This window comes from Penaeus vannamei, chromosome 25 (assembly GCF_042767895.1).
Source record: "Penaeus vannamei isolate JL-2024 chromosome 25, ASM4276789v1, whole genome shotgun sequence".
Lineage (NCBI taxonomy): Eukaryota > Metazoa > Arthropoda > Malacostraca > Decapoda > Penaeidae > Penaeus > Penaeus vannamei.
This window is the reverse complement of record NC_091573.1, coordinates 27,950,611-27,963,110: the sequence shown is the minus strand read 5'-3', so window position 1 is coordinate 27,963,110 and position 12,500 is coordinate 27,950,611. Positions and strand designations below refer to the sequence as shown.

The window sequence follows — 12,500 nt, the reverse complement described above, 5'->3', positions numbered from 1 at the left end:
AATGACACTTATTCCAGCTAAGTATATCCAAGTATGTTCAAGGAACCCGTGAAAGTACCTTTGTAAATGTTTTCATATTAAGAAGAAAGAAAAAGAGGTGCTTAGAAATATCACTTGCTTGTATATGCTGTGTACTTTTATTTCCGATGAATTGCGCTGAATTCCTATGAAGTCCTCCAAAGTTTGCTGAAGTTCGATTAAATCTGTTAATGTTTGTTTGTTTAAACCCGTTAATGTTCCCATAAGTTCGGTGAAGTTCCCTTAAGTCTGCTGATGTTCACTGAATTTACCCAACTCCGCTGGAATTCTCTGAAATCCGCTGAAGTCTAGTGAAATCTATTGAAATCTGTTGAAAATCCTGTAAGATTCACTGAAGTCTGCTGGTCACTGACGCTCGAGGCCGAATAGAAAAAAAAAAAAACGAAATACATCTTGACTCGACTGGAATAATTTCTTAGGAGGATTACAAGCGCAAAAAATAGAGAAAAAAAGAAATAAAGAAACAGAAAAAAAAGAAAGAAATGAGGAAAAGAAAAAAGGCAAACAAGAAACTACGAAAATAAAAAAATAAAAAAAAACGAATCGATAGTCCCAAGCGACCTTCGCACGTCGCCGCAAGGAGTTCGTCTTGTCCAATTTCCTCGAAGAATTTCAAAGACAAATTTAGACGTTTAGACGATTTAGAATTCCCTTCCGGCGACATATTTTCTCAGAAATCCTCCGTCATCTTGTGGATCGTCTTCTATAATCGTCTTGGGAGAAATAAGAGTGGATTCAGGCAAGAGAATCGAAGACGACTTTCGCATCGAGTTCGTAGAATTAGATTCCCTTTCCTTTATAGGTATATGTACATGCATTTTTCTTTCTTTCTTCTTTTTTATTTGTTATTGTTTTGAATCAGGTTTTGGGAGAAATGGAAAGAAAGGGTTAAAAAAAACGAAGAAAAAAAAAACGTATTTTCTGTTGAAGGAATTTGATTTTTTATTTATTCTTTTCTATTATTATTATTTTGAATCAGGCTTTGGAAGAAATGGAAAAGAAGAATTAAGAAAAACAAATCACCATCGTAGTCTCCGTTATCCGTTATAAGATTAGAATCGAGGTCGACTTTCACATCAAGTTATAGAATTTTATTTTCTTTTTATTTATCACCGTCTTGAAACGGATTTTTATGAGAATTGGAAAGGAAGAATTAATAATAAAAAATCAAAACAAAGAATAATTATCGTAGTTTCGGCGACACGTTCACGGAATCGGAATCTCTTTGACGTCATGGGAATCGTCTTGGCTTGTGATTCACTCTAAGATTATTAAGAAAGATAAATGCCAAATCGAGAATGAATTGCAAGTTGAATGCAACGCGGTATTTTTTTTCTTCTTCTTCTTTTTAAGCGAGCGGGGCTTGAATAAATTCCGGAGAAGTGATAAAATCCGAAAGTGGAATAGATAAACGAGAAAATTAGGAAAAAAATGAAGGTCGCGATGCGCATCGGAGATATTAACTTGGTAGGTTATATATAATACTGAAACGACGATGGTGATTGTTCAGAATATATATATGAATACACAAATGAACAAATAGATGAAAATACAAATAAAAGACAAAAAAAAATACTGTTTCTGATTCTGGTTCGGATACGAGACGAATTTCCCGCCTTTTTCGCTCCTTCAGGGAGGTGATCCTCGAATTAATCCTAATTTTCTTGAAAATAATCTTTGTCTCTGTCTCTATGTCCTTTTTATCTCTCTCTCCTCTCTCTCTCTCTCTCTCTCTCTCTCTCTCTCTCTCTCTCTCTCTCTCTCTCTCTCTCTCTCTCTCTCTCTCTCTCTCTCTCTCCTCCTCTTCCCTCCCTCCCTCCCTCCCTCCCTCTCCTTCCCTCCTTCCCATCCTTCCCCCTCTTTCCCATCCCTCTCCCTCCTTCCCTCCCTCCCATCCCTCCCGCCCTCCCCCCCTCCCATCCCTTCCATCCCTTCCTCCCTCCCTCCCATCCCTTCCTCCCTCCCTCCCATCCCTTCCTCCCTCCCTCCCTCCCTCCCTTCCTTCCTCCCTCCCTCCCATCCCTTCCTCCCTCCCTCTCTCCCTCCCTCCCTCCCTTCTTCCCTTCCCTTCCTCCCACCAACCCACCTTCCCTCCCTCCCTCCCTCCTATTCCTCCTTCTCCATCCCCCTCTTCTTCTCTTCCCTTTCTCCCTTCCTCCCTCTCTCTCACCTTACTCGAGTCCCTGGAATTGACAAGACCAGTCAATGTCTCTGCATGACCTTTCACCGATCCCGTTTCGTCATTCACTTTCCGTCCATCAAGGCATTGCATGACATTAGATTATGTCACGCGACGTATTGCGGTATTTTTTGCTATATTGTGCATGACGAGGGATTGCATGGTGATCTGTGTGTGTGCGTGTGTGTGTGTTTGCGTTTATGTGTGTGTATGTTTACGTTTGCTTGTGTGTGAATGTTTGTATGTCATAGTTCGCATTGTGTTTGTGCCTATGTGAGTATTTTCACTCGAATTCTTTTTTAAAAATAATTACCATTCCGGTAAAAAAAATAACAAAAAATCATATACAAATTTTAAAAAAATCAGAATCATGAAAAATGGAATCCAATCGCCTATACTCCACCTCAGCTCGATCCCTCTAGCGGCCTGCTGCAAAAACAAAAAAGACAAAATCGGCACGAAATGCGTCCGGGGCGATTCCCCAGAAGGCCAAAGAACAACCTTGCAGAATGAAGTCATGCTGACTCGCCATGCGCAATAAACAGGCGTCCCGAATCACAACTTACAACAATCACAAGAGTCGACCAGCGTGCCTAAATACGTAGCTTTCAGAAGGGACACAGAAGTTCGCATTCTGATGCTCATTTTGGCGCGCGCGGGAAAGGAGAGGCTCGTGAAAGGACCTTGGTTTTGTCATTTTTGGGATTTCTCTTATTTATATTTATTATCATTGTGTTTCTGTTATTTTTACGATGTCAAGTACTTATTTGTTGTTTTGGTTCTATTTTTATTACCCATTTTGCGATGTTATTAATTACTTGTGTTTGTTGAATTTTCCTCCCTTTCGAGAACTCCGCAAAGCTGATCTACGCTTGTTACCCCTCATCTTATATTTTATCTTCTCTCGTGGAATTTCACTTTTATGGTATGGTTTCATGACCCGGATCTAGAAACATGCGTATTAAATATCCTTTTTTTTCTTTTTTTTTCTTTCTTTAATAACCCTCCTCCCCTCCCTTCTCTCACGTCTCTGACCTTTGACCTCGGACGAAGCACAGGGCAGCCACAGGTCTTCTTGGCAACTGACGCTGGTTTGGTTGGTCACTTTTCTGACCTCGGTGACCTGAGATGGCCTTCAGAATCTCCCGGCGGTCGTTGGGTCTTCTTGAGCGGTCTCTTTCCTTATCTTTATATATTTCTATTTATTTATCTGTCTGTTTATTTATATATCTAGCTCTATATCTTTCATCCTTCTCTCCCTCCTTCCTACCAACCTACCTACCTATCTACCTTCCTTCTTTCCTTCCTTCCTTCTTTCCTCTTTCCCTCCTTCCCTCTCTGCCCTCCTACTTCCTTACCTACCCACCTTCCTTCCTTCCATCCTTTCTTCCAACCCTTCTTCCTACCAACCTACCTTCCTTCCTTCCTTCCTCCCCTTTGTCCCTCCTTCACTCCCACTTCTCTCCTTCTTACGCCGAAACACCCTCCGTTCACCTTACAAGGGATGGGGTCATTTATATCGCCAGACAGGTAATCACAGATGGAAATATAATACCATGTGTACAGTATACGTATACACACATATTTGCACATGCGGTTAGATACACAGAGTCCATCCAAAGCACAGACTAACACAGACACAAACGCACATACACCTGCAAACACAGCGCACAAACAAGTGAGTACAAATACACAGCGCAAACAAGGACACACCCGCTGTAGTAACAAACACAGACAGTACAGAGAAAAATGTATATTTTCTCTGTTTACAAGCTGTTTACATGTATTTTTGTATATCTGCGTTTATCATTTCCTTCGTTACACTGGAGGATCAAATACAAACAAACACAGACAACTAATATAAACACAGCACACGCGCCCCACCTACAGGTAATTAGTTGCTCACAGATCAATCGACCGCCACTTCGTTACACAGCTCAAACATATACAAACAAACATACAACAAATTTAAACACAACACACGCACACACACACATACACAGAGGAAATCCCTCACACACGCCCCACTCGCAGATAACAACAAACCGGCCACAAATCAGCTGACCGCCACCTTCCCATGCGCATTTCGTTCTTCAATTTTTCGCTCTTCCGCCAGACTAAAGAAAACCCGGATGTTGTCGCTCAGCAGGTACGCATTGCCAGTACATGCGATGATGTCACACCTCCTTTTAAGCGTTTAACATGGGCGCCTCCTCTCTCGGTTCGCTCTTATGTAACCCTGAATTAACGATGCTTGGGAAGACGTAAGGGACTGTAGACTGCAAGGAAAGGGTACGGATTATTGTCTCTGTAGGGAGACTCTTATATACAAACCGGTATTAGTCGGGCTTGACGAGGCGTAGATACTGTAGAATGGCGAGAGGAAGTACGAATTTATCAAACAAGTAAAGAAGGTACTCTTTATTCAAATTGGAATGAGCGGTTTCGGGAACGTGTAGAGTAAATTGTAATTTGCAAATTGAGAGTGAATTACAAATCATTGCGAGCGCACCCGTAATTGCCTTTATGTAAGCCGGAATTAATGATGCTTGGGACCACAGAAATTGGTGAATATAAGTGAGAAATACGAATATTGGACAGAAACGCTTTTGTAAACCGGAATTAGTGTTTAGATGGTAAGCGAGAGGCTAGAAGAAAGGCATGGACAATGTGATATGAACAGGGATGAAATCTGATTAGTTTTCGTTGAAATACACTTCAAGGGCTCATGATTTCGTAGGCAATATGATGTTTTGTTATAAAACCATATGATATTTTTGAGCTGAGGAATACTTGATTAGCTTCGAAGGAATTCATAAATAGTATATATATATTTATGATAGTTAATTTAATTCTGCTGATCATTATTAATCGAAATTCTCTATTGTTCCATGAAAACTTTAAAACTTCCAAACTTTTAGTAGATAATAAAAACGAAAGAAAAAATAAATAAAACAGCACAATAATTAAAAATAAGATTCAGTGAAAATGAAATGATAGAAACAACAATAAGATTGCATTGATGAAGGTACAATAAAATCAATAAATATAAAATATGATAAAGAGAAATACAATGCAATAAGATAAACCAATAAAGAACGTAAGATGGATAAAACCAATTGAAATGAAGAAAGACATCGCAATAACATACAAATACAAGAAGCTACGGAAAATGTTTAATATCAACAACTTAAAAAAAAAAAGAAAAAAAAAAACATTCAGGAATTTTATTGGCCGTTCATGCCACTGAGAGACAAACCACAAAATAAATTATCCCATTAAACGAGTCTTCAACAAACCAAGCCCAACATAATAGGAGAGGAAAGAGAAAAAACAAAGAAAGAAAAGGAAATTCTTAAAAACTCGCATTTGCTATTCGGACAACGTAAATACCGGAGTGCGAATAAGGAGCACCTGGACGCGGCTCCCACAGCGACGCCGCGAACAGCTGGGCGACGTAAACAAGCGATTCCGGGAGAGCGACCACCGGGAGAGGTCGTCGTTGTCGTTGTCGTCTTCGACATCATCTTCGTCATCGTCGTCGTCTTCGTCGGTGGCGGTGCCTTCCGAATTTCCTATTTTTCTATCTTTTTTATTGTGTGCGTTTTTTGTTTTCAGTTATGCCTCGCTTGTCTTCCATTTTTTCTTTTTTTTTTCCTTTCGATATTCTCATTTCTTTTACTTTTTCTTAATTGTTTTTTTTTTATTATTTCCTTTTCCCTTTTCCTTTTTCCTCTTTATTTTTGATTTTCGTTTCTTTTTCTTTTCCCTTTTATTTTTCCCTATATTTTCTTTTCCTTTTTTTCCCATTTCCCTTTTTTCTTTTTACTTTTCTTTTTTTTTCCTTGACTTTTCTTTTCCCTTTTCTTTTTCCATTGTCTTTCCCTCCTCGGTTTTTTCTTTTTTTCCTCTTAAAGAAAGAGGGAAGAGAGGGGAAAGGGAAAGAAGGTAGGAGGAGAGAAGGAAGTTCGGACGAAAGGAGGAAAAGGAGGGAAGAGATGAAGAGAGTAAGGGAATGAAGGAGGAAAGAAGAAAACTCGGAAGAAAGGAGGGAAGGAAGAGAGAGAATGAGGGAAGGAGGAGAGTGAAGTGAAAGGAGGGAAGAGAGAAAAAGAATGAAGGAAGGAGTGAGTGAATGAAGGAGGAGAGAAGAAAACTCGGAAGAAAAGAGGGAAGGAAGAGAGAGAATGAGGGAAGGGAGTGAGAGAATGAGAGAAGGAGGGAAGGGAGTGAGAGAATGAGAGAAGGGGGGAAGGAGGTGAGAGAATGAGAGGAGGGAAGGGAGTGAAGGAATAAGGGAAGGGAAAGAAATAATAAGGGTAGGGGAGAAGGGAGAGCGGGAAGGAGAGAAAGGAGTGAGTGAATGAGAGAAGGAGGAAAGGGAGTGAGAGAAGGAGGGAAGGAGTTCCCTCCAGGCGCCGTGACTCAGGGCGGCGAGGACTCACGACTCGTGAATGAGTCGTGAGTCGCAATCCTTTGTCGAGGTGATGAGGAATTTACTGAGAGCAGAGGTGAATTTTTTATATCCTTTTTTTCTTTCTATCTTTCTTTCTTTCGTTCGTTCTTTTTTCTCTCTTTCTTTCTTTCTCTCTTCCCTTCTTTTTTCGATCTTTCTTTCTTTTTCTTTCTTTCGATCTTTCTTTCTATATTTCTTTCTTTTTCTTTCTTTCGATCTTTCTTTCTATATTTCTTTCTTTTTCTTTCTTTCTTTTTCTTTCTATATTTCTTTCTTTCTCTTTCTCTTTCTTTCTTTCTTTCTCTCTTCCTTTCTTTCGATCTTTCTTACTATATTTCTTACTTTTTCTTTCTTTCTCTCTTTCTTTCTTTCATAGACCCTGACCGTAGACCGCCGGCCTCTTCAGGGTGTCATGTTTTTTTTCTTCTTCTTCTTCTTTCTTTTTTTTTTTTTTTTTGAGTATGTTTAATCTGTTTGAGTGTGCTTTGCATAAATCTAACAATATGTGTACATGCGGTTGAGTACAATTTGTATATGCATAGTAAGTCTGTAGAAGGCAGATTTTTTTATGGACTAACTATTATAGATAAAGTCATTGCACGGCCTTTAGTGTGATAAGATACGTCGACATGTTTACGTGGTTTAGCAAGGTTGTCTGCCTTGTAGTTTGTGAGAATTTTTGTTGGTAGGTTTTTCAGCTCCTTCTCTCTGTCTTTTGTCTTTGTAACTATCAATATCTGTCTCTGTTACTGTTTATCTGCCTGTATCTCTCTTTCTCTCTTTCTCTTTCTCTTTCTCTCTCTCTTTCTCTCTCTCTCTCTCTCTCTCTCCCCTTCTCTCTCTCTCTCCCCCTCTCTCTCTCTCTCTCTCTCTCCCTCTCCGTCTCTCTCTCTATCTGTCTATCTATCCATTTATATATATATATATATATATATATATATATATATATATATATATATATATATATATATATATATATATGTATATGTATATGTATATGTATATATATATATATATATATATATATATATATATATATATATATATATCTTATTCTCTCTCTATCCATCTGTCTATCTATCTCTCATTCTCTCACTCTATCTATCTATCTGTCTCATTCTCTCTCTCTCTCTCTCTCTCTCTCTCTCTCTCTCTCTCTCTCTCTCTCTCTCTCTCTCTCTCTCTCTCTCTCTCTCTCTCTCTCTCTCTCTCTCTCTCTCTCTCACTCTCTGCTCTATCTCTCATCCACACTCTCTCTCTCTCTCTCTCTCTCTCTCTCTCTCTCTCTCTCTCTCTCTCTCTCTCTCTCTCTCTCTCTCTCTCTCTTCTCTCTCTCTCTCTCTCTTACTCCGTCTCTATCTCTCTCCCACCCTCCCTCTCTCCTACCCCTCCTTCTCTCTCTCCCTACACGTCCTCCTGCCTCTCCCTCTCCCACTCCTTCAGCCTCCCTCTTACCCACGTGTGTTTTGTGCAAGAATCTGACGGTTGCAAACGCGAATGCTTCTTGAAGTTTACCGGCAAGGCGGGTCGGATCTTACTTGAAGAGCAGGAGGCTAGGCAAGTGGCCAGAGGGTCAGATGAGGTCAGGCGCTGGAGACAAGGCTAGTCAAGGTGGAGCTGGAGCTGGAGGAGGTAGAAGTAGAAGGGGTGGAGGTGGATGAAAAGGAGGAGGAGGTGGAGGGGGGATGTGGAGGAGTAAATGGGTGAGGAAGAGGAGAGAGTAGCAGCAGGAGGAGGAGGAGGAGCTGACAGCGTGTGACCTTGAGAAGGTTACAAGGGTAAGTCAAAGGTCAAAGAGAGGTTATAAATAAGGATCAGTCCGATATGCGAAGCTGAGCCTCGCCCGGGCTATGCGGGGAGCCCGTCCCGTGCCGACTGATGCCAACTCGACCAACGTGTATCGGGTTGTGCTGGCGCGAGAGAGCTTCGTCCTCACCCTCCGTGCTGCCCAACCTCAGCGGGAACCTCCAGGCGATAATTGCAACTTCTCGCCCCGCCCCTCGGATGAGAGGCCGACACGTTACCACTGCACTACCGCGGGGGCTAGAGGGTATCATGGGTCATCCTGTTTATACTTGAGTGTCCCCGTGGAAGGAGTGGGGGGCAGGTGTCACCCCGGGGATGAATTTATTTGGTATGTCAGCTCTGATCTGTTTTTTTTTTTTTTTTACTTTTTTGATTCTCTCTCTCTCTCTCTCTCTCTCTCTCTCTCTCTCTCTCTCTCTCTCTCTCTCTCTCTCTCTCTCTCTCTCTCTCTCTCTCTCTCTCTCTCTCTCTCAGTGACAGACCAAATACAAAAACAGAACAAATAATAAGAAAAAAAACAAAGGAATATTAAACAAAGAAAAGAAACCAGGATATTAAAAAGAATCTTGAAATAAACCAAAAGGAAAATAAGCCAAACATGCATAGAAACAAGCCACCCAAAGTCAATCCGATCTTCCAGCGAAAACCTCATGATTAAAACCTCATTTCGAAAACATGACAAAAACCTCAGGACTAAAACCTAATTTCGAAAACCACATGACAAAAGCCTCATGATTAAAACCTCATTCCTTGCGACGAAAACCACAAGTCTAAATTTTCAGGACTAAAACCCTAATCATTATGACGAAAATCTCATGGCAAAAACCTCATTCCCTCTCTTTCTCTTTCTCTCTCACTCTCTCTCTCTCCGCCTCTCTCTCTCTCTCTCTCTCTCTCTCTCTCTCTCTCTCTCTCTCTCTCTCTCTCTCTCTCTCTCTCTCTCTCTCTCTCTCTCTCTCTCTCTCTCTCTCTCTCTCTCTCTCTCTCTCTCTCTCCCCTCTTCCCCTCTTCTCTCTCTCCTTTCTCTCTCTCACGTTGTGACGTCACTTCCGCCCGTGACACCGAAAGAACGCGGACAGACGAACAGGAAGAAAAAAAAAGAAAAAAAAACACGGTCTTTTCCTCGTTCTTGTGGCTTCCCTTGACCTGGCTTGAGGAAAGAGGACGGCTGAGTAAGGTCACACGTTGACCTCCAGCTGATAGGGGCTGGCGTGTCTTATTGGGACATACGATAAGGGTTATTATTGTTGTTTTGTTGTGTGTGAGTTTGATTATGAGGGTGTGGGATTCGTTCCTTTTTTGGGTGTGTTTTTGATGTTTGTGTATTTGTTTTATTTTTTTATTTGTTTGTGTATTTGTTTTGTGTGTTTTTGTATTTGTTTTTATGTTTTTTGTTTGTGTTTGCTTGTGTGGGTTTGTTTGAGATTTTGTGTATGCCGCTGAATGTCTTTAGTGAGGGGTATATGAGTCATTTTTTGTGCTTGTTTGTTTTTGGGGTGTTTTTGCTTGTTTACAATGTATGATTTTAACGTTTGGTTTGTGTGTTGTCTACGTGTTTTGGTTTTGTCCATATGTGTGTTTGTTTATGATTGTGTGCTTAGGTTTATGTGCGTTTTTGTGTTATATATGTATATATATATATATATATATATATATATATATATATATATATATATATATATATATATATATATATATATATATATATATATTTATATATATACATATTATATATATATATACTGGATGTGTATTTCTATAGAAGGCATTTTATTTTTTTCCTTTTTTTAGAAATCATCTTTTATTATTATTTTTACTGATGCCACATGTTACTTTTTTTTTTCTAAGAATAACATTATTACAGAAGACTTTCCACATTACAGCCACAGTCATCGCATCACACGCTCATGATTTGAACCTCATGACTCTAAAAGTGATCCTCATGACATATATTATTATCTCTTGTTGCTCTGTATTCTCCTTGCATTTGTTTTATTCTTGTTTACTATAATCATCCGCCATTGTTCGTTTACCAGCCTCTTGAGCCACTGTCATGAATAACCAAGTTTCTCACATTGGCCGTCTGCCACGCCCACCTCCCCTCCTCGCCCGCCCACTGACACCCTCCTCCCTCCCCCCCAGGCTGTTACGATGGTAATGGCTCTTCTTACGCGGGCGCCGCCGCCGTCACCCTCTCGGGCCGCCCCTGCCTCTCCTGGGACGACCCCAGGATCAACTCCCTGCAGGGGCGGGCGGCGCGGGCGAGGAACTTTGACCTGGGCCTCCTGGGCGCCCACAATTTCTGCAGGAACCCCGACGGAGCCCAGGCGCCCTGGTGCTTCGTCGGGCCCGAGGCGGCCGAGCCCTGCGACGTGCCCGCCTGCGACGCCGGCAGGAGTGTCCCCGCGACCGGTAAAGCCCGAGGCGCCGCGCCCGCTGCCTCCCGCGCGCCCGCCCCGCCGCCCGTGCGCCGCGGGAGGGAAGCGGGCCCGTTCGGCGTCGCTTTCGGAGAGTTTCCACTTCTTTGCACAGTTCACGCACGATGCACCTCGCAAGGGCAAACCATGCACTTGAAAAGCCGAATTACCTCTTTTTGTCTCAAGAAATTAAATCCTCTAAGGCGTGTCAGGAGCAAGATTTTTTTTTCAGGATTAACATCATTACGAATTAATGTTGCAAGGAAGCACAAGCGCAAATCGCCTTCACCTTCTTAAAAAGGTCGATTCTCCCACAAAATTCCATTTCTCCTTATCTTTCCAGTGAAGCTTCCTCTAACGCCACTATGTCACCATTTTGTGCTAATATTGTTTGGCTTTAACCCTTCTACGATCCATTCGCTCTCACCTTCCTTAGACCGCAAAGGATTTTGATTATCCGACTGAATGACAATCACATATTCAACATTAATAAGAAAAAAAATCATCCAGATATTTGTAGTCCTCTTTATGACTCTCTTCATAGTCTCACTTACAAATATTTTTTCACCAGCAACAACATTACAACTTTATCAACGACAACAATTCAGGATTGTATTCTTACCATCAAATACTCTCATACAGCATGGTCGTTTTAGTTTATATATTTTTTGTTTATCCCACTATTCTATATCTTGAACTATCTAATAGATACTTGCACAATACAGGTTTTCATGAAATATACCATTTTTTATTGATCTTATATATCATACTTTGCATTAGATGCCATATATTATCACAATTCTTTATTACTATTATCATCATTATTTATTCCTTATGGATCTGCTTCCTTACGAACGAACTGACCACTTTTCCCTCATGGCAGAAATGACCCAAAGGTCTTCAACTCTCCTTCGTCCTCTCAACTCGGCCACACGACCCGCCACCTTTACCACGACTCCTTCCACTTCGCCCACGACCAGCAGAGCCACGACGACCACGACGACAAAGGTACGTGAGTTCATTTAAAGAGTCGGAACCCGTGAACGAAGCTTCGAAACAAGTCGGAACCCGTGAACGAAGCGTCAAAACAAGTCGGAACCTATACAGTAATGGTCGCTTTTGCTTCGGCGTTCGAGACAGGTTTCGAAACGCTTTTTGGGAGAAGGTTTTTATGGTAGTGTACAGCGCGTCCTGTGAAATACCCCGACTCCTTTCTTCAGCTTATTTCTGGATTGTATTTTGGAAATAATTTGGGAGGTGTATGTGGAAAGTCATCTCTCTCTCTCTCTCTCTCTCTCTCTCTCTCTCTTTCTCTCTCTCTCTCTCTCTCTCTCTCTCTCTCTCTCTCTCTCTCTCCTGTACACCCCACCTCCCTCTCTCTCTCCTCCTACCTCCCTCCCTCCTTCCCCTCCTTCCATCCCTCCTCCCTCCCTCAACCCCCACTCCCTCCCTCCCTCAACCCCCACTCCCTCCCTCCCATTTACCCTTCCTGCCCCCCTTCCTCAGCCCTCTCACCTTCCCTTACTCACCGTCCCCTTTGACCCCCAGATTCGGTGCCAGCCTGGGGAGTACACCTGCGAGAACGCCGGCGGGTGTGTCCCCT

General features: G+C 41.8%; 1 protein-coding gene across 4 annotated transcripts in view; it reads left to right on the top strand.

The window, feature by feature from the left end:
- Positions 1–12,500, top strand: part of LOC113804116 (uncharacterized) — a 139,313-nt gene that overhangs the window by 109,898 nt on the left and 16,915 nt on the right. For 3 of the 4 annotated variants that reach the window (XM_027354951.2, XM_027354952.2, XM_070139366.1), the window contains exons 9-11: positions 10,623–10,892; positions 11,781–11,905; positions 12,446–12,500. The exon at positions 12,446–12,500 is cut by the window's right edge and continues 74 nt beyond it. In XM_027354951.2, coding sequence (XP_027210752.2) covers positions 10,623–10,892; positions 11,781–11,905; positions 12,446–12,500 — 450 coding nt within the window. The remainder of the gene's footprint in view (positions 1–10,622; positions 10,893–11,780; positions 11,906–12,445) is intronic. The other variant, XM_027354953.2, reaches the window with a different exon arrangement.